The sequence below is a fragment of the Aedes aegypti genome, chromosome 3 (genome assembly GCF_002204515.2).
Source record: "Aedes aegypti strain LVP_AGWG chromosome 3, AaegL5.0 Primary Assembly, whole genome shotgun sequence".
In the NCBI taxonomy this organism is placed as follows: domain Eukaryota; kingdom Metazoa; phylum Arthropoda; class Insecta; order Diptera; family Culicidae; genus Aedes; species Aedes aegypti.
The window spans coordinates 44,644,680-44,669,799 of NC_035109.1; the positions used below are offsets into that span (position 1 = coordinate 44,644,680).

The 25,120-nt window shown below is 39.0% G+C and overlaps 1 protein-coding gene and 1 long non-coding RNA gene across 2 annotated transcripts; one reads left to right on the top strand and one right to left on the bottom strand.

The window, feature by feature from the left end:
• Nucleotides 1–8,607: 8,607 nt before the first annotated feature.
• On the bottom strand, nucleotides 8,608–23,996 carry LOC5564278 (adrenodoxin). Its single transcript, XM_001648580.2, has 2 exons — nucleotides 23,556–23,996; nucleotides 8,608–9,257 (listed from the first exon to the last, which is right to left on the bottom strand). Exons 1-2 carry the CDS (start codon nucleotides 23,747–23,749, stop codon nucleotides 8,921–8,923), a joined length of 531 nt encoding a protein of 176 aa, XP_001648630.1. The 5' UTR covers nucleotides 23,750–23,996; the 3' UTR covers nucleotides 8,608–8,920.
• Nucleotides 23,997–24,102: 106 nt separating this feature from the next.
• Nucleotides 24,103–24,885, top strand: LOC110677858. The gene is made up of 2 exons (XR_002501246.1): nucleotides 24,103–24,609; nucleotides 24,681–24,885. It is a non-coding gene; the product is annotated as an uncharacterized LOC110677858 (long non-coding RNA).
• The last annotated feature ends 235 nt before the right edge of the window (nucleotides 24,886–25,120 follow it).

Genomic DNA, 25,120 nt, shown 5'->3' on the forward strand with positions numbered 1-25,120 from the left:
CTTTTACATTGTTCTGATACACTTGCGTAACAATATTTCGAGGTGGCGAGGAAATTCACGGTTAAGATGACATGAGAGGCCATGCAATTATCTGTATTCGCCTTTCAATCATTATTCAAGACTGATAGCAGGTTTCGCTTCGAAGACATGTTCACTACTTCATTCCAAGTACCTGAAGTCGTCTATTTTAACGGAAGCTCTCTGATGTCATTGATAATAAAAAAAATCTCCAAAAATCACAATTGTATATAGGTACGTGAAGATCTCCCAGTTCCAGACAGCACCAAAAACCGCACTTCGTCGAAAGATGTAGAAATCATGGTTCAACCCAGATTCAGGGCTGGTAGCAGGTCTAATTTTAGAAACTTGGTTTTTGATATTTTCTCTATTTCCTGGAAGGTCTCTAAAATCTCTATTTTAACCAAAAAGATCCCTGAAGTCACTTTTTCCTCATTCTGCTTTCAGGGAATCTTGTTGACAAATTCTAGAGGTTCCAGAGAAACCTTCAAAGACTATCACGCGACTATTTCACAGGCTTCAGGAATAACATCTGAGATTCCTAGACGAAATGATTATGGTATTCTTCTAGAGATTTCTTCTGGTATACTTTCAGGAACTCCTCCAGACATTCATCTAGTTATCCCTCCTGGCAAGTCTCCCAGAAGTCTCCCAGAAATATCCAGCGGTGTTTAAAGGAATATGTACTTGGAGAAATTTCTTCAGAATTGATTCCAGGAAATTCTTGAGTATTCCAACGCTTCTACCCCTTGTAATTTCCGATTATTGTGTAAATTTTACCAGACTATCTGAGGTTTTATTTCAGATATGTTTTGAATAATTCATCCACTGATTCACCTAGTTGTGACTAGGGAAAGTGTACCAGTTATGGCTAGTGGTTCCTTATTTGGCCATATGTGTTTTCTCGAAAACTTTCATGTTTTGAATATTTTTGAATGTTTTAACATCAAGATATATTTGATATCAAACAACTTGAACACACAGAATCCCTGTCCTTTGGTTCAGAAAGGGGTACGGGCGCGTTCTGCCAACTCGGTCGAGGCAGATTTCTTGTGTGAACAAGTTACAACATGGACGTTCTAAAGTGCCAGAATGAAGTGTTGTGCTTGTGGGGAGCACTTGAAGATGGGATGGAAGGTCATTACTTCGCGTTCGTGCTATACTTCTGCTTATCTATAAAGTTATATACAATAACCGACCCTTAGCTTAACTATTTAAATTAAAACTTGCAACTACAATAATCGTTTTGAGCTTACTAACATGTCGTCGCGTTAATTTAATCATAATGATCTTTTATCTACATCCGTCGAACCATTCTGAATGGCCGTTGTGAAAATATCACTAAAAACTTCTCACTTGTTCCACAGAGCTATTTACAAAAATCCACACAAAATCCCTCCTTTTCCATATCCTTAGGCAAAACACTTCACTACCGCTATATGTATGACTGATTCATGTTCTTTTGGCCTTGCATCATTCATACGTGTATTGGAAGTCAAGAGTAGAAGCAAAATTTAAAGAACCTTCTGGTCAAAGATGTTGCGTTGCCTACTTCCTAAACTCCAAAACCCCCTCGGCGTATTATGGACAGTGTGAGTTTTCAAACTTATGCTGGAGCCTTGGCCCCTGACCCCCTTGTACATCAATAAAATAAAATAAAATAAAACAACTTAAACACGCAGAATGATTCAAAATTTTAAGATAATTAAATTATCGTGTATGGCGAAATAGGGAACTATTATGTCCATAACTGGTACACCTATCCTATAGGAGTTCTTCCAAGCAAATCCACAAATAATCATTCCAGAGTTTTTGAAGAAATTCGTTAAGGAAGGCTACAAGAATTCCTACGTCAATTTCTCTAGTATTCCTTCCAGGCATTCCTTCAAAAATTCATCCAATTTCACTCTCAGGAATTGCTTCAAAAGTTCCTCCAGGGATTATTCGAGGAAATATCTGTAATTATTACTCTTCCAGGATTGTCTCAATATATTCGACCTGGGATTCTTAATGAACTTCCTTCATAAATTTCTTTAGGAACTTCTCCAAGCATGATTACTCCTGCAGTTCTTCCAAACAATTTCTCAAGTAAAATCTTCATGGCTTCTTCAAAAGTTCATTTTTCAATCCCGCAGCCGCGCTAATGTATTCCGTACGATGAAGGAAAAAATAAACCTCGTTCCTCGTACACAACATCAGAGCGGTGCTTTTGGCGGTGATCAATCGTGCGACCAGTGACAGGTTTACACCAGCTAAACAGTACTTTAATTATTCACAATATTCCTCCGATCATGCCTATGCAATTTTCTTCTGGGATTCCGTTCGATGATTTACCTACAAGGAATTTCTGCAGGATATTTCTCGCATAACCTGTGATCTCGCAATATTATTCTGAGGAAAATTACTAGTAGATTCACTGAGTAGAAATAAGTGCCGACAATCTCATTTTAATATGGTTTTTACATTGCCATAATAATGAATACCTCATTAGTAACAATGGTATTCACAATCTAATTCCAGCTTCATTTTCGCAAAAATTACAAGCAGAAAGTAGGCGTTGTAGGGGTACAGAAAGTAAGAGGGGTCGAAAAAGTTGAAATTTAGCGTGACATAATTTGTGTACCATCCCATAGGAACAACCCCAGTGCTAAAAATAAAACCCCTGTGGTGTTTTTGTCGACTAAGCGAACGTCAAACATGATCAAAAGTGTCAAGGTTCATTTATGGACCCAATTTTTAAATTAAAGTTTAAATTTGACATAGCCGTTACTTCAGCGGGAAAAATTGCTAAAGTAGTTACAGTAACATGCTCTTTCGTGTTATTAAATAAAAGCAAGATTTCGTTAAACATTTTAAACAACCCTATTGACATTTAATACTCTAATCTTACGTAAAAGACAGGAGTAATCACAATTGCATGAATAAAAAGGACACTTAAATGACAAATCATGTCGACCAGACAGTATTAGTAATGACACTACTACACTACTATTTCAAACAAATTCTGTTAGAGTTGGTGATTTTTACAATGCTTTCTTTTCTCAGAACTAAGGGAATATGGGTACTTTTTAAAAACTACCACGTCACAATATTGAGCAATTCTCGCTGAAACCAGGCCGCCATCGGCACCCATCGTTAGAATTCCAATTTTATGTCTCTGATCGCTAGCTTTCGATAAAACTTAAGGGTGGTCCTTTTTGTTTTCTCAAATTGGTGGACCCCTCGTACGCCAGCTAGCTAAACAGTTTGCAAAAAAGCCCATTTTTTGATAAATCTTGGGTATTTCTTCACGTGATATGTCTCAAATTTCCCTTGGAACACATACCAAACTTAATGGCATCGTATAGAGAAAGGATATAGCTTTCATTTGAAGTTAAAAAAAATCCGGCGGCCATTTTGAATTTGGCCGCCATCTTGAATTTTGTTAGAAAAATCGTTTTTTCACCATTAGCGCACCGCTCGTTTTGAATTCTGAGATCACCATCAGAAAGCTGAGGAAAAATTGCGTAAGATAGGCTACAGAAACTAGGTGTGCAATGGTATTTACCCTATGAAATGAACGATTTTCTAAAACATGTTCCACGATTTTGACGTATATGGCGAGTGCAATCAATGCAAACATCATTTTTGGTACAACAAAGATACAAGTTTTCAATAGTTGGTGTATTTTTCGAGTCAGATGAAGAATAGGAGTATTATTTTGAGTGACAAAATCTGGCGGCCATCTTGGATTTTGACGCCATCTTGGTTTTAAGTAGTAGAATGAGTTTTCACCTTGATAACACTCAACATGTTGAATTTTAAGGCCACCGTTACACTTACTATTCTTCTTGTTCTTCTTTTTCCTGACGTTACGTCCCTACTGGAATAGAGCCAGCCCCTAAGCTTCAAAAATAAATTAACAAGTAGAATTTTTTAACGCTTATTTGCCACCTGAATGATTGTTCTGCATATCTGCGTGTTGAAAAATAGCATTAATTCTTTCATTTATTTGGTCTAAAACCATTGATAGAAATAAACAATCTGTTGAACAGCTAAAATAAGATAAGAAATAAAGAATCTGTTTGTTTTTCAACGGAGATCTTTAATTAATTAAACATGAAGAGCACTGAGCTGGTAAAAAATCATTCTACTGCTAAAAACTAAGATGGCGTCGAAATCCAAGATGGCCACCAGATTTTCCAAACTCAAAATGATTCACCTGAGTTTCGGCATTACGTCCACATTAGAACAAAGCCTGCTTCTCACCTTTCAATTTCGCTATTTTTCACATGCATGTTGGGTGTTAGTAAAAACAATACTTTATGATTCAGAAAATCAAGGATTTTTTTTGCTTAAAAATTTAAGATTTCCATTCTAAATTAATGCACTTTTGGAAATGTTTTACGTTAAAACTACAGATATTACCACAAAACTTACTAATGTCCCAACGCACAATTTATAAACTTCATTCGATGACAAAAAAAGCATATGGTAAAAAAAATTTGTTTATTTCAATCAATGTTTTTGGACGGTTTTTATTCATTAAATTTATTTATTCATAATAACTGAATTCAAAGATATGTCGAAGAAATATTCTGTTATTAAAAATCGTATTATGAAAGAAAATTCCTATTTAATAACCTGTATTTATAACTAATTAAGCTGAGTATCAGGCTCGGTTCCACTAGGGACGTAACGTCAGGAAAATGAAGAATAATAAGAAGAAGAGTATACGTAACCTTGTTTTTATTGGTAACCTCTAAATTCGACATGCTGAGTGCTATCAAGGTGAAAAATTCATTCTACTAGTCAAAATCAAGATGGCGTCAAAATCCAAGATGGCCGCCAGATTTTATCACCCTAAATAATACTCCTATTCTTCATCTGACTCGAAAAATACACCAACTATTGAAAACTTGTATCTTTGTTGTACAAAAAATGATGTTTGCATTGATTGCACTCGCCATATACGTCAAAATCGTGGAACATGTTTTAGAAAATCGTTCATTTTGTAGGGTAAATACCATTGCACACCTAGTTTCTGTAGCCTATCTTACGCAATTTTTCCTCAGCTTTCTGATGGTGATCTCAGAATTCAAAACGAGCGGTGCGCTAATGGTGAAAAAACGATTTTTCTAACAAAATTCAAGATGGCGGCCAAATTCAAAATGGCCGCCGGATTTTTTTTAACTTTAAATGAAAGCTATATCCTTTCTCTATACGATGCCATTAAGTTTGGTATGTGTTCCAAGGGAAATATGAGACATATCACGTGAAGAAATACCCAAGATTTATCAAAAAATGGGCTTTTTTGCAAACTGTTTAGCTAGCTGGCGTACGAGGGGTCCACCAATTTGAGAAAACAAAAAGGACCACCCTTAAGTTTTATCGAAAGCTAGCGATCAGTGACATAAAATTGGAATTCTAACGATGGGTGCCGGTGGCGGCCTGGTTTCAGCGAGAATTGCTCATTAAAAAAAACTAGTGTTCATGTGGGCGCCATTGCCTAGTCCGTCTGAGTATTGGGCCTGGTAGAGGGGAAACATGGCAAAAGTCAGACCGAGGGTTCAGCCTTGACAAGTAAAGCTGTCAGGCAGCTCCAACTGAATACCATACAAAAAAATCTTGAATGTATCTAAAACGAAACTCTTGGAAGGATTCCTTAGAAAGTTAGTAAAATCACTGAACGAAACGCTTATCTAAAGCCAACTTAGGGCAAATACCTTAAATAATCTAGATAATACATACAGTAATACCAGCAGTAAAACTAATCGTAATGTCATATGGAAGTCTAAAAAATATATTTAAAGATATTCTTAGAGAAATGTCTGCTAAAATTCTCTGAGGAATTCTTATCTCCCGATTCCTTTTAAGTTTCTGCTTGTCTGGTTGCTGGAGGAGGAGCTCAGACCGAAGATTGGAAAGTTCAGCGCCCACCGGAACCACCGCCCACGAACGAGAACGGCCTACGATTGACAGATTTTTGGTACACTTGGAGATCACCTCAACAGACAGAATCGCAAATCGACCACGTTTCGATCGATGGACGGCACTTCTCCGACATAACCGACGTCAGAACCTATCGTGGCGCTAACATTGACTCCGACCACTACCTGGTGATGGTGAAACTGCGCCCAAAACTATCCGTCATCAATGATGTACGGTACCGATGCCCGCCCCGGTACAATCTCGAGCGGCTGAAACAACCGGATGTTGCCAATGCGTACGCGCAGCATCTTGAGGCAGCGTTGCCGGATGAGGGCGAGCTCGATAGGGCCCCTCTTGAGGACTGCTGGAGGACAGTCAAAGCAGCTATTAACGACGCTGCCGAAAACATTGTCGGATATGTGGAACGGAGCTCAAGAAACGATTGGTTCGATGAGGAGTGCCAGGAGGTTTTAGAGGAGAAGAATGCAGCGCGGGCTGCAATGCTGCAGCATGGCACGCGTCAAAACGTGGAACGATACAGACTGAAGCGGAAACAGCAAACCCGCTTATTTCGGGACAAAAAGCGCCGCATGGAAGAAGTGGAATGCCAAGATATGGAGTTGCTGTACCGTTCTCAAGAAACACGGAAGTTCTATCAGAAGCTCAACACATCCCGTAAAGGCTTCGTGTCGCGAGCTGAGATATGCCGGGATAAGGATGGGAGCATCTTGACGGACGACGGACGCTAGGTGATCGAAAGGTGGAAGCAGCACTACGATGGACACCTGAATGGCGCAGAGAACACAGGCACAGAAGGTCAGGAAAGCGAAAACGATGGCTACGTCAGCACAGCGGATAGTGGAAACCAACCAGCTCCCACGATGGGGGAAGTTAAGGATGCCATTCAACTCAAGAACGACAAAGCCGCTGGCAAGGATGGTATCGGAGCCGAACTCATCAAGATGGGCCCAGACAGGTTGGCCGCTTGTCTGCATCGGCTGATAGTCAGAATCTGGGAAACGGAACAGCTACCGGAGGAGTGGAAGCAAGGCGCTATATGCCCTATCTACAAAAAGGGCGACAAACTGGAGTGTGAAAATTATCGTGCAATCACTATATCAAATACCGCCTACAAAATGCTATCCCAGATTCTCTTCCGTCGTCTATCACCTATAGCAAACGAGTTCGTGGGAAGTTATCAAGCAGGTTTCATCGACGGCCGCTCGACACCGGACCAGATCTTTTCCGTGCGACAAATCCTCCAGAAATGCCGTGAGTACCAGGTCCCTACGCACCATCGATTTCAAGGTGGCATACGACAGTATTGACCGTGTAGAGCCAAGGAAGATCATGGACGAGAACAGCTTTCCCGGGAAACTCACAAGATTGATTAGAGCAACGATGGACGGGGTGCAAAACTGCGTGAAGATCTCGGGCGGACACTCCGATTTTTATGAGATCCGGCCAATTTGTTTGCTTCGTGGACGACATGGACATTATTGGGAGAAAATTTGAAACGGTGGTAGATTTGTTCATCAGCCTTAAACGCGAAGCAACAAGATTCGGGTTAATGATGAATGCGTCGAAAACAAAGTACATGCTGGTAGGCGGAACTGAGCACGACAGGGCTCGCCTAGGTAGCAGTGTCACGATACTTTCGAGGTGGTGGACGAGTTCGTCTACCTCGGATCCTTGTTGCGGCTGACAACAACGTTAGTCGGGAAGCATCATCAGTGGAAGTCCTACTATGGGCTTCAGAAGAAACTGCGGTCAAGAAAGATTCACCCCCGCACCAAATGAACGATGTACAAAACGCTCATAAGACCGGTAGTCCTCTACGGGCATGAGACGTGGACTATGCTCGAGGATGACTTGCAAGCTCTTGGGTTTTTTGAACGCTGAATGCTAAGGACGATCTTCGGTGACGTGCAGGAAGACGGCGTGTGGCGGCGAAGGATGAACCACGGGCTCGCTCAACTCTACGGCGAACTTAGTATAGTGAAGGTAGCTAAAGCTGAAAGGATACGCTGGGCAGGGAATGCCGGACAACAACCCTGTAAAGATGGTGTTCGCTACGAATCCGGTCAGAACAAGAAGGCATGGGGCGCAGCGAGCTAGGTGGATTGACCAGGTGCACCAGAACCTGGAGAGCGTGGGTCGCAGTCTTGGATGGAGAGAAGCGGCCATGAACCGAGTGAATTGGCGAAATTTTGTTGGCGAGGTTTCATCAAGCTAATTGATGTAAAACCAAATAAATAAATAATAATTGATTGGTTGCTGCTGTCAATTTCCATTTGGTCCATTTTTCGGTCTCATTTTATTACTTTGCTACTCTTCTTGATCTCTAAAGTTCCTATTTTCAAGTCATGTTACATGACAGTAGTCGCTATAAGCCTTGTATACCTATTAGTAGAGCAGAAAACTATTTTGAAGAGCAATATTTGCGTAGAATGACACACCCTTAAAACATGCTCATCCCTTTTGACGAATCTAATATAATTCAGTTCAATTGAATTACATTTTTTTTGTTTCTTAGTGACACTTTACTCTTTACAATTTTGAGAAATAGACAATTTCCAACTACTTTTGTTGATTTTTTTCCTATCCAGAACATTAAAAGAAGTCGTTGACGAGAAGGGATTTATAGTTCTACAAAATAAAACACGAAAAAGAAAGTAATTTCGTTTTACCTTTACTCATTTATTTAAAAGCCATATTTATTCGATAATTATCCTGAATTATCTGCTCATACAGTGTATTCACTGGGGTGTTTTGTTTGCCAGATTATTATTTGTCTACCCGACAAAGATAACCTCGCATTTCGCTTCGAAATGATTGAATTATATTGCGCTGCTTTGCCCATTGAATGGGTAATACACACTATTGAAATAAAAACAAGAAATAACATTTACAATTCAACTGAAACTATTGCCAGAACAAACGATATGTGCATCGGGTAACATTCAGAGCACCGGTTCTGTGCGTCCAGGGGTTAGCTTCTGGCATCGTTGATCGTGGCCGGTACCCGCACCTCCAGTCCCTCCATTGCCTTCGACAGCACAATCTGGCAACCGAGCCGGGATGTATCTGTCAGCTCATAGGCCAGATCCAGCATGTCCAGCTCCTCATCGCCCGGTTTCTCCGGCAATGCGTCGTAGTCGGCCTGCGAGAAGATCAGATGGCAAGTCGAACAGGTCAGCGTACCCTCGCACGCTCCGAATCCCTCCAGATCGATCTGATTGTTGACGATCACATCGAGCAGCGAGTCGCCGATCTTTCCTTTAGCTTTTATCCGCTCTCCGTTGGCTCGCACAAATGTGACCTCAACCCTGAAACGGCAAAAAAAAGGTTTGATTATTTAAAGAAATTATCATGATTGGGAAAGCATCGTAAAAAATAAACCAATATTCGCATCTCGTTCGCTTATCTGATAAAATTTTTCGAGTCACGAAAAAAGTATGAATTGCGCTTTAAAATGGCACTGAACAGTATTGTTGGCATTAATTTTGCTATCTATCGGAAGTTATGAACAAACGAAAATAAAATGCATAATAAACTTTCAAAATATTACTTCAGAAGCTATCACACTTTGTGTGACAATATAGGGGCTAGTTCGATTGGCATAAAGCACTTTTGCATAATCAATAAAATAGCCAATGGCTATTTGGCATACTTAACATGAAGAACATCATATTTGAAAAGGTTTTTTCCTGTTTTGAAGCGTCTTGCTGGGTAGTGATTCGTGAAGCCCAAGCAGGACAGTTCGGTTTTGCGTAGTCCGATAGATTTAGCTCACGTTTTCGCGCATGTTTTCGTCGCCGGAGGTTTTTTTTTATTCCTGTTTTGGAGCGTCTTGCTGGGTAGTGCTTCGTAAAGCCCAAGCAGGACAGTTTTTATATTCAGAAATGGAATAGTGAAAAGTGAAAAATGAAAAAGTGATTTGTTTGATTTGTGTACTCAGTACTGTTGGTTTTTGGCTGCCCTAAGTTCACCGAACCATCCGGAAATGACAGGCAGCACATAAATTTAGAGAATCAATCCGGTGAGTTTGTTCCAGTATGATACTTTTTCTTTTGTGAGCCTTCCGGATCGTTTTTGTCCGCGTCGTGGAACTTCTCATCGTTTCTTGAACGGAAAATGTTATTTTCGCAGTTTGATAATTATGTTCAGATTGCGCATTCTGTCCGGGCGGGTGTTACGCAACTAACAATCGGTTGTGGATGCTTTTTAACCGTTCGATGACCCTGGATCGATTCTGCTTTTCGTATAATTTTGAGCAGAAAAACCGACTGTGTTATCCCAGGGTGTTTAGTTCGAACGCGCTTCCTTTCGTTTTTCGATTATCTAAAAATACAGTACCACCCAGTACAGTTTTTCAATAGGCGTGATTTTTTTTTACGCGTATCGTTATTTTATACAATCCGATCGGTTTTGCTTTTTACTGGTTATTGAGCAAAAATATTACTGCACAATCGACAAGCATTTCGCGAAATACTATTTATACTATAAATAAGCTATTGTTTTCTCTTTTGATTGCCGGCATTCAAAAGATTAATTTGAAAACGCTTAAACAACAAATATTTATGGTCTATCGCCAGCTTTCTAGGCGAATCCTGACAATATACCTTCCCCAACCTCCAACTCCGTAGCACTTATGAGGGTGTCGCTGAGTCGGTGGCCTCTCATTAAGTAAGTGCTACATCAACATTTCCTCCCCCTATCCCAAGTAACGGTAAAGATGGGCGTGGCCGGGAATAGCGATATTCATGCTTTTAGTATTCTTGTTTATGATTTGAACAAGGTATACTCCCCTGCCTTGTTCTTGAAAGTAGTCAGGACGAGATTATTAAAAAGAAACATGAATGTTGCTAGTATCCAATCTACGAAGTATACCGTAACTACGCTAACGCTAACGCTTAACATGAAGAACATCATATTTGAAAAGATGGAACATAACTATTTGGGAGTAGCTCTGCTCGATGTAACACAGACAAACAGATGTAGAGTACTCAAATAGTCTACTTGTTCATCTAATATTGAAACTAGTGGTAAACAATCAAATCACTATATGAGCTATTTTTTCGCAATCAATATCATGGTTGTTTATCAATAGTTAGTTAACTCTTGGATTGATCTGATGACTATGGAATCATATTCTAGAAACAATCGCAAAGTATTTATCTGATTCGGTTTGTCACAAGTTCGTCGAAAACCATGGGAAAGGGTTACAATTTTCATATGAACAAAAGCCCACGAAGGGGAGGGTAATGGGGACTGAAACTTAAACAAAAATGTTAAATCTTGAAGGGCATGTCTCTAATTATCTAATCTGCAGGGTGGCCACCGAATTTTGATTTTGAAATTCCCGCTTTTTTCCCGGTTTTCCCGGTATATTTTACTTAATTTTCCCGGTTTTTAATCCATTCTTTCCAGCGACTTTAATAGACTTTTTCTATATCGCTTCTATGAACAGTACTGCAAAAAATTTTTTAACGATTTAAAATTTTTTAGTTATTTTTTTTTCATAGTAATTTGATTGTTTATTAATAGTTTCACTATTGGAACAATAAGTTAACTATTAGATTGCTCTAATCTATATAGAATCTTATCCTGAAAGCTATGACATGGTATAGTATTCATCTGAATCCATTAATCTCGCGTTCGTCGAAAATCAATGAAGCCCTGGAGCTATCTATCATGGGAAAGAGATGGTTAATTGATCCTACTCTTGACACGACAGGGGTTTAATTTGAATGCTATTTGATCCATATTTACCAACAGCCCTTTAAGCCAAACTTAGAATTTTCAACTTCAAGTTTTAAGATCTAGAGAACCTGACAGCCGTTTGCGTTGAAAATTTGATGGATTGGTTGCAGTCTGGTGATGATAAAACGATCGAAATTTCAGCTCAGAGCTCTATTGAGAATCAAATAGACTCGTGCTCATGAAATTTCAAGGTTTGGCTTTGGTGAACAATCACCTTAAGCGCATCTTAATGCTGAATTTCAGATAATATGGTCGACAAAAGCCCCAGGTGTCTGAATAAATCATCAAGATGCCCAAGTAGTTCTTTAACGTAATTTAAATTATTTCAATTCTTAAACCTTTGAATTTTCTTCTCTAAAGCAAATAAGTTCAAGGTATGGATGAAACAAATCCGCACATGTAGAAGCACTTACATAGGGCTCACTCACAATTTTAATAACACCGAAAATTATCATTTTTGACATCCATCCATCCACCGTAATGCTTTTTGTATGGATATTCTACACATTTTATATGAGCTGTAACAGCTTGATCGTAATTAAAATCGTACATGCACCCTTATCAAAAACTTTGTCGAATAGATAACAAGTGACATGTTAAAAACTTTTATAAATAAAGGCTTGTTTACAAGATTAGTTGTGGTATCCAGCAATTACAGAAGAGTGCTAACCAATCTGCAATAAGTAATTAAACTTTGATTCAAAACGTCGAGAAAAGTTAAAAAATATTAACATATTGAAACATTGCTTAGAGTAGAGTGAAACAGTTTTAAGAAATATGATGTAGCATAGTAGAAATTAAATAATTATTGTTTGAAATTATTTTGAAATTGCAGATGCCATGAGAATGCATTAAACATAACTACTTTCTATAATTTCTTTTGGAGGTAATTTTGTAGATTACAGCTTACAGATGTTCGTTCAAGACGATTTTCCCGGTGATCTTCTCAAATTCCCGGTTTTTCCCGTCTTTTTCCCGGTGGATTCAAATTCCCGTCTTTTTCCCGCTTTTCCCGTTTTTCCCGGTTTGGTGGCCACCCTGAATCTGTGACGAAAGAAACCCCATATTTTATGTGAACTACTACTCAATAGGGGATCCCCCCCTTCTAATTGAAGTGTATAAGCAGACAAGTCTCAGAGCTTCCCAACCGGTAATCTGTGAACCCCTAGGAGACCATGACGAGTTCTCAAGAGTTCCGCGAAGCATTGTAATTAAGTGTATTTTTTATTCATTGATTAAGAGTTGAGTGTCAGCCAACCAGTACTGCCTAGAGGTATCCATAGAAAATTCCTGGCATGTGTTTGGCTTAAATCTTGGAAGATTCCGATGAGATTTCCATTACGCGACTTTTCCATGGGTTTACAGATTCATCATAGAAATTTTTCTAGAATCAGATTTATCCAGAGCTTTCTTCAGGAATACGTGCAAGGACTCCTCCAAAGATCACTTTGGAAATTATTATAATGATTCCGCTAGGAATTCTATCAGAAATTCAATTTGAAAATCTTTAAATAAATTCCTAGCTATGCTTCGAGAAATTTCTTCAGAATTTGTTATAGAAAATCATTCAACAATGGGTTTTCTTCAGATGCCACGGAAAGCCGTTCATCAGTTCAACAATGGGATTACTATGCCAATTCTCGCAGAAATGCTTAAAGAATTTCCTAGAATGAATGTTGCAGATCTAAAGATTTATTCAGTCATTACCAACTCAGCGTAATAACTAGAGAAATATTGCTACAGGTATACTTACGAGTAATTACTCATTGGTTTTTTCTACGGTTCAAAAAATGTGAAGATTTCTTTGTGAAATCAAACAAGAATTCCTTGAAAAGCTCTCATGATATTTTTTCCAGTATTACTTTGTGTAAATTTAGAACCACTCCTTCACTGCCGTAATCTGACAAAGTGACGTAGATGCCATTGCAATTTTTGGATCATTTTACAATATATCTGCAGAAATAATGAAAATGTTTTAACTCTTTGACATGCGGCTTGAAAACTTCTATTCATTGATCATTCTAGGGGATACATTTTCACTACTGTTTAATGGTTCATGTTTGATAGGCCAAAATGGTATTAAAATTTAAATGAGTGCTACGTCACTTCGTTAGATTACGTCAGCTCAGGTATTACCCCAAATATTTTCACAGGAATTGTTCCATAAATTTTGCCAGGGAATGTGCATATGAATTTTTTAAGAATTCTTCCAGAAATTTTACAATAAATTCAACAAGGGTTTTCTTCCTCCCGAAATTGCGACTTCTCTCAAAAATTTGTTATTTTTTTTTTTTTTTTGAAGTAAATTACTACAAAATGCTACAGAAATTATTAATGTATTTCGTTCCAGAAATTTCCCAGGGATTTCCTATTTTCGGGATACTTATCCAAGAGTTTCCCCGAAGATCATCAAAAGGCTTCTCTCTTGTAGGAGTTTATCCTCTATTTTACCAGAATTAGTTAAGAATTTATTTAAGAAATATCCAACCGATTTTTTTTTTCAGGAATTCTTTTCATCTTTTTCTGGAAAAACTCCTTAGTATCTCCTTGGAAATGTTTTAAGAGAAATCCTTAATGAATTCTTTTATAACTTTTTTTGAGAATTTTTTGGAAGAACCTATTTAAGAATTCCTGAAGGAAACTTAAACATTTGGAAAAAAAATCTTAAAGGTATTTTACGATGAATTGATTGATTGTTTGATTGCTGCAATATTTAAGAAACATTGGACGAAAATAAGAATTCAAAAAAATGCTAAAGGAATCTCTGGAGAATTCTATGGTAAAATGGCTCAGAAAATATTATGTCCTTGAGGGATGAATCTTTGAAGAAATGCCTGGAGTGATTTTTGACGGTATCTTTAGAAAAAAAATCCTGGTTGAATGCTTCAAGGTATCCTGTACGCAAGTCTGGTACACCCGATTCTGTTTTTGCACGGGGGATGCGTACCGTGTAAAAAAAGTTTTCAGTTCAAAATTTCAAAAACCGTGCAAAAAAAGTAACACCATTTCTCGACGTTTTATGCAAAAATAAAGTTTTGGCGGAAAAAAATGTATGGAAACTTTTTTTGCACGGCCGTGTAAAAAAAATCCGTGCAAAAACAGAATCGGGTGTATTGATTCTTTGTGGAATTTGTGATGAAATCACTCAATGAACTCCTGAAGAATTCTTCGAAGTATTAACTGAAAGAAGCGATCACCTGAATGCCATTCTCAGGAAATCATTAAATACACATAAGACATATTTGAGACATATTTGGTGCAACGTCACGAGAAATAACTACAATTTTTTTTAGAAAGACCCTCAGAGAGATGACTGGTTGGATTTTCTGAAAAAACCTTATTGAAATGAGATTCCTGATCAATCTCTTGTTTATCACGTTTTTCAGGCCTGAAGTCTCTAATTTCATATTTCAAAACACTACCGCTAGTAGCCCGCTACCAGTCCTATTGACTAGCCATATGTCAATTGTACGTTTCCTAGCGGCGCACACCCTTTTTTAAAAGGGCCTCCGAATTTGACTTCGCACCGGGCCCCGAAAACCCTAGCTACGCCACTGGAGTCTGTAGACGATTTTTTAAATAATGATGAAATGAATAGGTATATTGGCGTCGTAAAGATTGAAATAATAAGTGGTGAAAATTGAGCAAACCGTCGGGGAACCAGTAAACATCATTTCAGTGTTGTGAAAAACTCAATCTCTCACAACTCACGCTTGAGATTTATCATGCGCGAGTTGTCAATCATGCAACTCAGCAGTAAAAAAAACATGGTTGAGTTGGCTCACCTTTTTGACTCATCGTCTCGTATTTCCACAGTTTACTCACACATGGCAATAATTTCTTGTTAGTCTGGTAAAATTATAGTAATCCTTTCTAACGTAAACAACAACATTCGGGTTACACACGTTTTTGCCGGGTTTTGCGACTGAATCATTGTTTACGGTTTGAGTTGATTGAGTTGATTTTGCATCAAAATCTGAAGCGTGAGATTTGCGAAGCAGATCTCTAATGAGTTTGCTCTCACGGGAGAGCGTATTGATTGAGATTTTGAGTGTGAGTCTATCAATACTGCATCATTTCATCATATTTGCAAGAAACATCTACAGACTCCGTTTACATTTTATTGATATAGCCTTGAAAAAAAGTAATATCAAACAATCACGGTCGATACCTTCCCTCAGTTCTTCTAAAATTCGTTAAGTTGGCTCCTAAGAAGCTAGCAAGAATCGAAAATCTTTTTTGGGATGATTCTCCAATAAATCTTTATTGTACTCCTAAGAATATCTTCGAATAATTTCTGACTTCTCAACTACCAGGCTTTAGCAAAGTCCTTTTCAAAAGGTTCTTCTCGAGCACTTGGAAAGATGTCTGGCAAATTCTTAGTCAAACTTGTGGATCCAAATGATCTTGGTATGTATATTAGGGTAAGTGTTCCCTTAGTTGTGGGTGTTCCTATAGTTGCGGTAGTGCCGTTTTCACTGATTTTATTACATTAGCCACAGAACCAACACTGGCAATAGACGTATTGGCTTGTTGATACACGGAATAGTTGAAAAGAGCGTTCAAATTGCTTTAAAACTGATGAAATATCACTAAAATTGCTAAAACTTATCTTTTTTGTACCAATAGTTGCGATAAAGTGTTCCTATAGTGGATGATCCCATAAGAAAACAACGGATACCGCAACTATAGGAACACAAATTAAAAATATACCGCAACTAAAGTTTCCCGTTACAACATTAACATGTACATTAATTGCGCTTCTTGAATTTAGGCGGTTAAATGAAGTTCAATCGTGTTTAATACCTCCACTATTAGTACATCTACCCTAATTGCATTATCTGTGTTGGATAACAGACGTGACTTTTGTTTAGGGGTCTGTGCTGCCGTGAATCGCAAGTCAGTCCCATCTATAAAAAGTAGGCATTGAGAAAATGGCTGTGAAGTTTACAAACTCGTTTCCCATACGAATATTCAAAAAATTCCAGAGGATAGGAACATGTTCAAATCTTAATGAAACTTACACAATTTGCTTTTCACTGCGATATTTTCTTCTTCTTCTTGACATTAACGTCCCCACTGGGACAGAGCCGGCTATTCAGTATAGTGTTCTTATGAGCACTTCCACAGTTTTTAACTGAGAGCTTTCTTTGCCAAAGTTGCCATTTTCGCATTCGTATATCGTGTGGCAGGCACAAAGATTCTCTATGCCCAGGGAAGTCGAGGAAATTTCCATTACAAAAAGATCCTGGACCGACCGGGAATCGAACCCAGACACCTTCAGCATGGCTTTGCTTTGTAGCCGCGGACTCTAACCACTCGGCTAAGGAAGGCCCCAATCAGGGTTGGGAAAAAATCTGAAATTCACTCTACAGTAGCCAAGCAAAGCCAATCACAGTCAGCGAATCCAGTGAAACTCATGCCCATCGCTGCTGTAGGCAAAAAGCCTTGAAAATTGCAAAACACCCGTTGCTAAGGGCAACCCAAAATTACTGTAGAAAAATGTTCTACTTTCCGCTGCATTTCCCGCAGTTAGAGCCTTCAATGACACTAACTAATTCATGCACCCAACCAAGGCTACTTGATGAGATTCAACGTTTTTGAACTACTGTAGTCAGAGAGCCACGTGACTTTCTCGAAATTCAAGCCTACTACTATTACCATTCCCAGCACTGGCCCCAATACACTGCGATATATTTCCAAGAAAAATATTGCTGTTTGCGTTTGACGTGCAAATCATGTGGAAATGCGTTCCAAATGCGGTAACACAAACTAATCAAAGGACTCCTAGCAACCGTGATCCATATCACCGCCAACCTAGCAAAGAAAAGCTATCTTTGACATCGCCTTCCTTGTGAAAAATCTTACCGCGATTGGTGCTCCCGCATTTGATATTTGCATTTCAAACGCACACAGCAATATAAAGACGATCAAAACACGCTTCATTTTTTGCGCTACACGGTGCGGCAATCTGTAGTGGGACTGATACGTGGTTACTTTTCATTATGGGACAATTTGACTTGCTGTTTTTTCCTATTTTTTCCGAACAAATCACATTATCTCATTAGTACAGCTAAAAGAGCATTGAAAGATATGTTGAAAACTTAACTCAACTCAATTTGGATGAAAATGCGGATGGGACTGACTTGCGATTCACGGCAGTGTGGCATGTCTGTAAAAATCAAAGGAGATCGCAGCTTCAAAAAGATCGGGAATCACTGCTCTAAAGCATGTTGAAACCACACACTCAGCCGATTCGCTATAGATAAGAACTTTATCAAGACTTAGAAAACGAAAATATTTTTACCAAAAACTGCTCGCCCTGATCGCAGAGTCAATCAACAACCCTTTAAATAAAAACTATTCATCCTGAACGACCCAAGGGATCGACGGAAGAGTGTTCAGCTTGATTTATCAAATTAGCATTGCAAATATACGTTTCATCGCTTATTCAACGAACCAAACCATCCGAGTCGAAAACATCGAATCTTGAATCGCAGAAGATCCGCAGCTGATTGTGAATGTCATTTTGATGATTCGTATATTTTCAGCCTTGGAAGCGAACAGCAAGCAGAAATGATAAGAGGCACTTATCTCGTAATCAACTGATTGCCATATCTCACACTTGACTGATATGGAGTGGGGATCATTTTGCGAAAAGACTGCCGTTTTTTTTTTCATGACAAAAGTTCCAACGCTTATTCATTCATTAAAACTAAACTACGTGACCAAAAGTCGCGACTATTGGGAAATATTTGCCCCCTTCGCGTTTGCACATCCAACTTTCCCCCAGCATTGACGCGCTGGCCTACAGTGAGTCAAATTCATATTCGTACGGGGCACTGTTTCCACATCAAGTTGGTAAAAAACTATCAAATCTCGCTTAATTTACGATCTCACCCTACAAGCTAGTGGTAACCAAGTGTCTTTTTCTTCTTCTTGGCATTACGTCCTCACTGGGACAGAGCCTGCTTCTCAGCTTAGTGCCCAATGAACACTTCCACAGTTATTAACTAAGAGCTTTCTTTGCCAAAGTTGCCATTTTAGCATTTTATATCTTGTGACAGGTACGATGATACTCTATGCCCAGGGAAGTCATTTACATAACGAAAAGATCCTGGACCGACCGGGAAACGAACACAGACACCTGCAGCATGACTTTGCTTTATAGCCGCGGACTCAAATATCATTCTCTACCATTTTGCATAGAGTCTCTTTAGAAAAAGATACCGCTATTTATACTTTTTGGAGAAAACAGTTTGTCACCATTAAACTCTCAAAAGCGCGCCCCTTAATCAGGTTCGGCCACTAAGCTGGATGAATGATACTGATTTTGACCATGCATCGGTACTCTAGCGTATCAAATTATTGCTTCTACTTATAAGGTTCAAAGTCGTTTTTTTGAAACTGTGAACAAGTTTCATCGCATGAGACATTTAGATTCCTTGAAACAAAAAGCTTACTTTAAAAGTTAAGAGGTCTGCTACTCCACTGATTCGGAATCGTTTCCCTCCTAGATATTGAAAGATAAACTCTTGAACTCGGAAAGAAGATGTCTCATGAGTTGAAACCAACCTCAGATGCTGATTGAGCCATTTTTCCACTTCGACCTCCTCATCATCTAGGACAAATGGGTGGGTCTTAGTGGCTTGTTACTCAATTATACTCTTCCGACCGTAACTTATAAGTATTCACAAGAACAGATACAACAAGAATACAATATGGTAGATCTTACCCCGTAACGCACCTCGAAAAGGTGATCTACCTGCGTTACGGGACCTAGTTCACGGTTGGCCAAATGAAGTATTTTTAGCATTGGGCGTAAATGTTCACGTGACTATGTTTTGAATTGATAGTTGTTCTATCAGTTACGTCTGTTTGTCTGTGGTAAAAGTGTTGAATCTGTGTATAAAGTTGCCTCAATGTTATATTGGTACACTTGTCAAAATTCATACAAACGACACTTGTAACTAAATGCTCTCTATGATTTTCAAGCTTTTTATAACATCGTGCAGTTGTATTAGAGAAAATTTGAGTATTTATTGAGTGAACATATCCGTGACTATGTATCAAATTGATAATTTTTCCAGCTTTCATGTCTGTTTGTCAATGGTAATAACACTTCATTGCCGGGAGCCTAACGTATGGACCGATGCACGAGTTCACTATTTGACGTTTGAGCGGTGCCGTGCTATTTATGTGACCATGGCAACGAGTGGATTCGGCACCGCTCAAACGTCAAATACATGAACTCGTGCATCGGTCCATACGTTATTTAAAATTATACAATCGACCGAATATATTTGCAATTGAAAGTTTATCAGTGCCCTTCATTCATTCAAGCGAGATTTTTTAATTTATATTATAAAACCAATAAACTACAAAATTAAGTCATATTTTCTGTATATTTGAATGCAATGAAGTTCAATGGGAAAACAAGGCAGATCACCGATCTTCCAGCAGGGTAAATAAAACGCTGAGTTGAATTTTTCCATATGCTACATAGCTAGAAACAATACTTTATTAATTGTATTACATAATACATATAAGAGTAGCTTTTGATCTGTTGAATATGTTGCATGCTCCTTTGAGGGCGAGCGACGGAATCCGGATCAATGGGTTACATGCATGCTCTGATTCGTTACTCACCACATAGTAACGCACATGCGCTAATGTACGAAAGATCGCTAAAAGGTAACTCGAAAAATATTTGTATGGCGAAATTGGGATCTATTTTCAAAAAAATATTTGATACCGGTTATGCGTAATGATGATGACTATCACGCCCACCAAATATTTTTTCGATTAAATCTTCCATTAACAAGATATTTGAAGTTAGATGCCTTTCCCCATACAAAATAAAATGAGAAAACTCCTGCTGAGCAACTGCGGGCAAGAGCAAAGCAGGTAATCCATTGTGTTCGGTTTGCGTTTTCTGGAAGAAAAAAAACGAAAACAAAGTGTGCGAGTGAAAAAATGCAACGATGCGTCAGTAGTGTTTGGTCCGCTGAATCTGTTGCATGCTCCTCCGAGGACGAGCGACGGAATCCGGATCAATTGTGTCCGGTTCACGTTGTGCGGATGAAAAAAAACGAAAACAAAGCGTGCGGGTGAAAAAAAGAAAGGACGCTACTTTGTGGATGAGCAACGGAATCCGGATCGTATCCGGTTCGCATAGTAACCGCACTATCGGTATCGATCACCCGTGTATATGTTCACGTATTCATTTTAAATCATATCTTTATCGTTTACCAAAACGAATCCTTTCCCATATCCAAACTCCTAGTGTTTTCTTGTGGAAGAGCAGAGGACTCCTCGGCTTCCATAAAGCAAGTAACACGTCAACATTTGCCTCCCATTCCCAAATTGACCTGTATTCGGACGCAGCCGGCGCCGGTATTGTTTGTTATAATAATGAGAGCACCAGTACTTACACATTGAAGATGCTACTGATCCTGAGTAGCATCTGTTGGTTCCCTGTGTAAGTACAGCTGTTCTTGCAATAACGGAGTAGCAACTGCGGGCGGTCAATCATGCTCATGCAATGAAGTTCAATGAAATTCAATATGAAAATGGCATCAAAGATATGGAGCTATGAAAAGCATAGTGTAGAGTATTTTGTTGTAGTTCGTTGTTTAGATTTTTACTATACGGAGAGATCAGACTACCCGAAAAATAGGTTCTTCAAACCTAAATTTGGGTGAACTGCATTTAGTTTTTACCCACGGTTGTGTTGTTTTACCTCTCTCGCATCAGCAATATTGTCAAAAACAGAGAGAGAAGCACCGACCAAGCGTCCGTGGAATAAGCCGAATCTTTCGAATTTACCTAAAGTTAAGTTGTTTTAACCAACCCCCTGAAGAAAGCGCTAGTTCTTAAAGCTTTCCACCATCTGTGTGGCGCTAGTGTTGGAGTAAACAAATTTAGGCTTTGCCCTCATCAAACCCCGCGCGGAAGCGACAAATGTCGTATGGGAAAAACATACTATTGATAACCGTGTATCGTTGTGTATAATACAATGTTGCTAAATTATCTAGCAATTACAGAAAAACTGGATAAAGTAATTCGTACTCAACACCATATTGATAGGTAAAATATGAATGTCGTATTCGAAAACGAGTATGTCTCGTGCCTGAAAATTGTATTTTTGGACGAGCTGTCAAATCAGCATCTTCTCCAGCACCAAATTTTTGGCTTCACTTCAGTTGTTCGTGGATGACAGCCGTTTCAGTCCTGTGGTTTTAACCCACAACGGAGACTTTGAAGACCAACGCTTGGTAGATTTATTTGCACTGAGTTGTTTTTTTCGCTGTTGTCAAACGAAAGTGTCTCAAAATACAATTTTTCATGGCCTCCTTTGATCATGGTATCAAACATGCAATAAGACATCTAGCAAACTAAGTAAAACTCAAATTGTTCTTGTAAATGTTGCAAATGGATTAAATTGGCTATGAAATACTAATGAAAGAAAATTGGAGTAGAAACATTCGATGATGTACAAATTTAGAGAATCCGATCCATTTCTAGCTCGAGTCCGGTATTGGGAGCCACCTTTCGTGATTAGCCATTTTGGTACTAGAATACAACATCGAAATGTAATGTGAAAATTCGTAATTATATTTTCAAATGTATTTCCGTATACAACAAAAATGGCATTATTTATCTTAAATGGGTAACATGATCATATAAAATCAATACTTTTTGAATTATGAATTTAGTGGTTTAAATGTCCGGTACTGGGTTATCTCCCTTACATTTGAGAAAAAGTTTTAAAGTTATTCCAAAATCATTTATTGCACTTAAGTATGACAAAAACTCAGATAGACTTATCGAGTTAAGAGTGAGAAACAAGAGGCACAAGAAGCAGAGGTATGTCTATTCCAACAAGCTAACCAACATAGGAACCGGTCATCGGTTAAATCTGACAAGCATGAGTGCAGTAGATTATGGATCAATGCACGCGTTCACTCGTTGACGTTTGAGCGGTGCCGTGTTATTTATGTGACCATAGGCCAGGAGAAGTGGATGAACTTGTCATTCATTTTTCTGTCAAATCTCATACAAAATCTACTTTTTCTCTGTCAGAAATTCACTCTAGGTGAACCACTTCCCCTGGCCTATGGTAACGAGTGAATTCAGCACCGCTCAAACGTCAAATTAGTGAACTCGTGCATCGGTCCATAATCGTGACTTTGAAAGCAAACTTGTGGAATCTTCAAGTGTAATCGATTGATATGTTGCAGATAAACGCAAGATTGGCCGATTAAGAGGAAGTGTTGAAGAACTATGTCATCGATGACTGATTAGAAGTCCCGCGTAGCATACATTTTGTTACTAGGAGCCTAGGATAAAGACGAAATATTCGTCTCTGGCCTAAGAGCTAATTTGTAATTCATTCTTGTACTAACCACCAACCATTCAAGACGTTTTCAATAAAAATTTTGTTCGTTTTTCTATCATAACCATTTCCTATTTTGTATGAACTTAAGAAGATACACCAACAAAAATGTACGTTACTGTTAGACTTGCTGGATTTTATAGCTAGAAGGGATGTTTTTTGTTTAAATTATGTTTTAAGGTGAAGATCCACGATAGCTATACTTTAAGTCCCTAAAAGCATCATCAGCTCGATGTGAAACAGTGCCCTGTACGAAAATAAATTGGCCTCACTGTATGCTTAGTGCCATATATTTCGTAACTCCACTTTTCCACGCTCGCTAACCAACGATCGACCCAAAAACCGTGTAAGCGCTTCCTGGTCTCTTTTTGTTGTTCACCAGGCAGAAAGAAGCGCTGGTAAACAATGGTAATGCATGTAGGTACCTTATTGGTCGATTACGCCACCGGGGAGGAACACTTACTCTTCGTTCTGCAGCTTCGGCTGGGATGTGGACAAATTTCTGGACACGCTCTGCATCAGCCGCATTTGCTGGAAAGAGATGACATTGTTGCTGCTAGAGGTGCCAACAGCAGCAGCATCCACGGCCAAACTGGTTTTGGCCAGGCTCTTCCTAACGATTTGCTGAGTGGTACGTGATGTAATCAGCTTGAACATTTTCCCCAGAAAAATAGAAATTGGCTTTCACTGGGGGGGGGCGTAATTGAGTGGGGTGACCGAGGATTGTACACAATTTTCACGGGAGAATCGACTACCGGAAGCAATTAACACATAACTTTCGACATCCGTGCGAGAACCGATTACAAAATTTGGACGATCACAAACTATGTTTCGCACGCGCACTTGTTACGGGAGAACGGACCAAACTGATTCACGATTTCCAGACTCGACAGCGATGTCACATCGCCGATGTGTGCGAAAGCAGAAGTTTTTGACAGATCAACTGACGTTAAAAAAAAATCCCGCCGCGGTGTGCTACGTTAGCCCAAATCAAAAGCCACTGGAACCGAGGCACAGTGGCGGAAAGCTGGGCACTTTGCCTCGGTTCCAGTTTATCAATTTTTTGAAGTGCCCGGCTGATATTTAAGTGATATTAGGTCATATGAATAAAACCGAGTACTTGCTCATGCTCAACCCGATTTGGGCAAAGTAAAGTCTCTGAGCATTTACTCAAAACCGTATGAATAAAACGATACTTTGCTCAGAGTAAGTTCGAATTTCGAACTTAGCTTTTACTCTGTCAAAAATGTTGTTTTGTTTTGGCCCGCGAGGAAGAAGAATCCCAGCGGTGCAAAAATAGTATCTTTGAGGATCTTTATGTTGTTGCCGGTTGCTGGGGCCATACAACAACCCGGCGAGACGCAACCGGGGAAAATTTCAAGTTATCCTGTAACACCTGCAAGGGCTACAAACGGTATCCCAACTGCTGTAGTGTGACGGTAACTGTTCCGTCCGCGAATAGATTCTACCTTGCGCCGCATAAGCCACCGATGGATGCAACAGATCCGTACGCAAAGGTAAGTTTCTAACACTTAATTCTGTAATTTATTTACAAAAACTTACAATATTTTATATCCCTTCCTAACAGTGCATGAAATCAAGCGATACGAGTCCCTATGGCGCAGCACCATTAATAAGTGCACGGAAACCTAGTGTGTGAAGGAGTTTCCACGCTAGTGAAGGAGTTTCCACGAGTCAAAGCAATGGGCCCGTATCAAATGTTACAAATATCGTGGAGCCCTGACTGAAACAATAAATAGAATATGCTGCAGAACTCAATAGGGGTTTTGAATTGTATAAAGATTTTCTCAAATCGACAACGGTTTGACTTGAAAGGTAGATCGATTAAACACCACCAGCGAGTGACCAGCTTGAACGGCTGTCTGGTTTTCTAGATTGGAGGGGTTGCTTCTTGTATTTATCTTCACCCTCATGAAACAACTTCACTAAGGGAAACTTTTTGGAGAATTCTTGAAGTTCCCTAAAACATAGAGGCGCATGTCAGAAATCTCACCAGACAGCATCCAT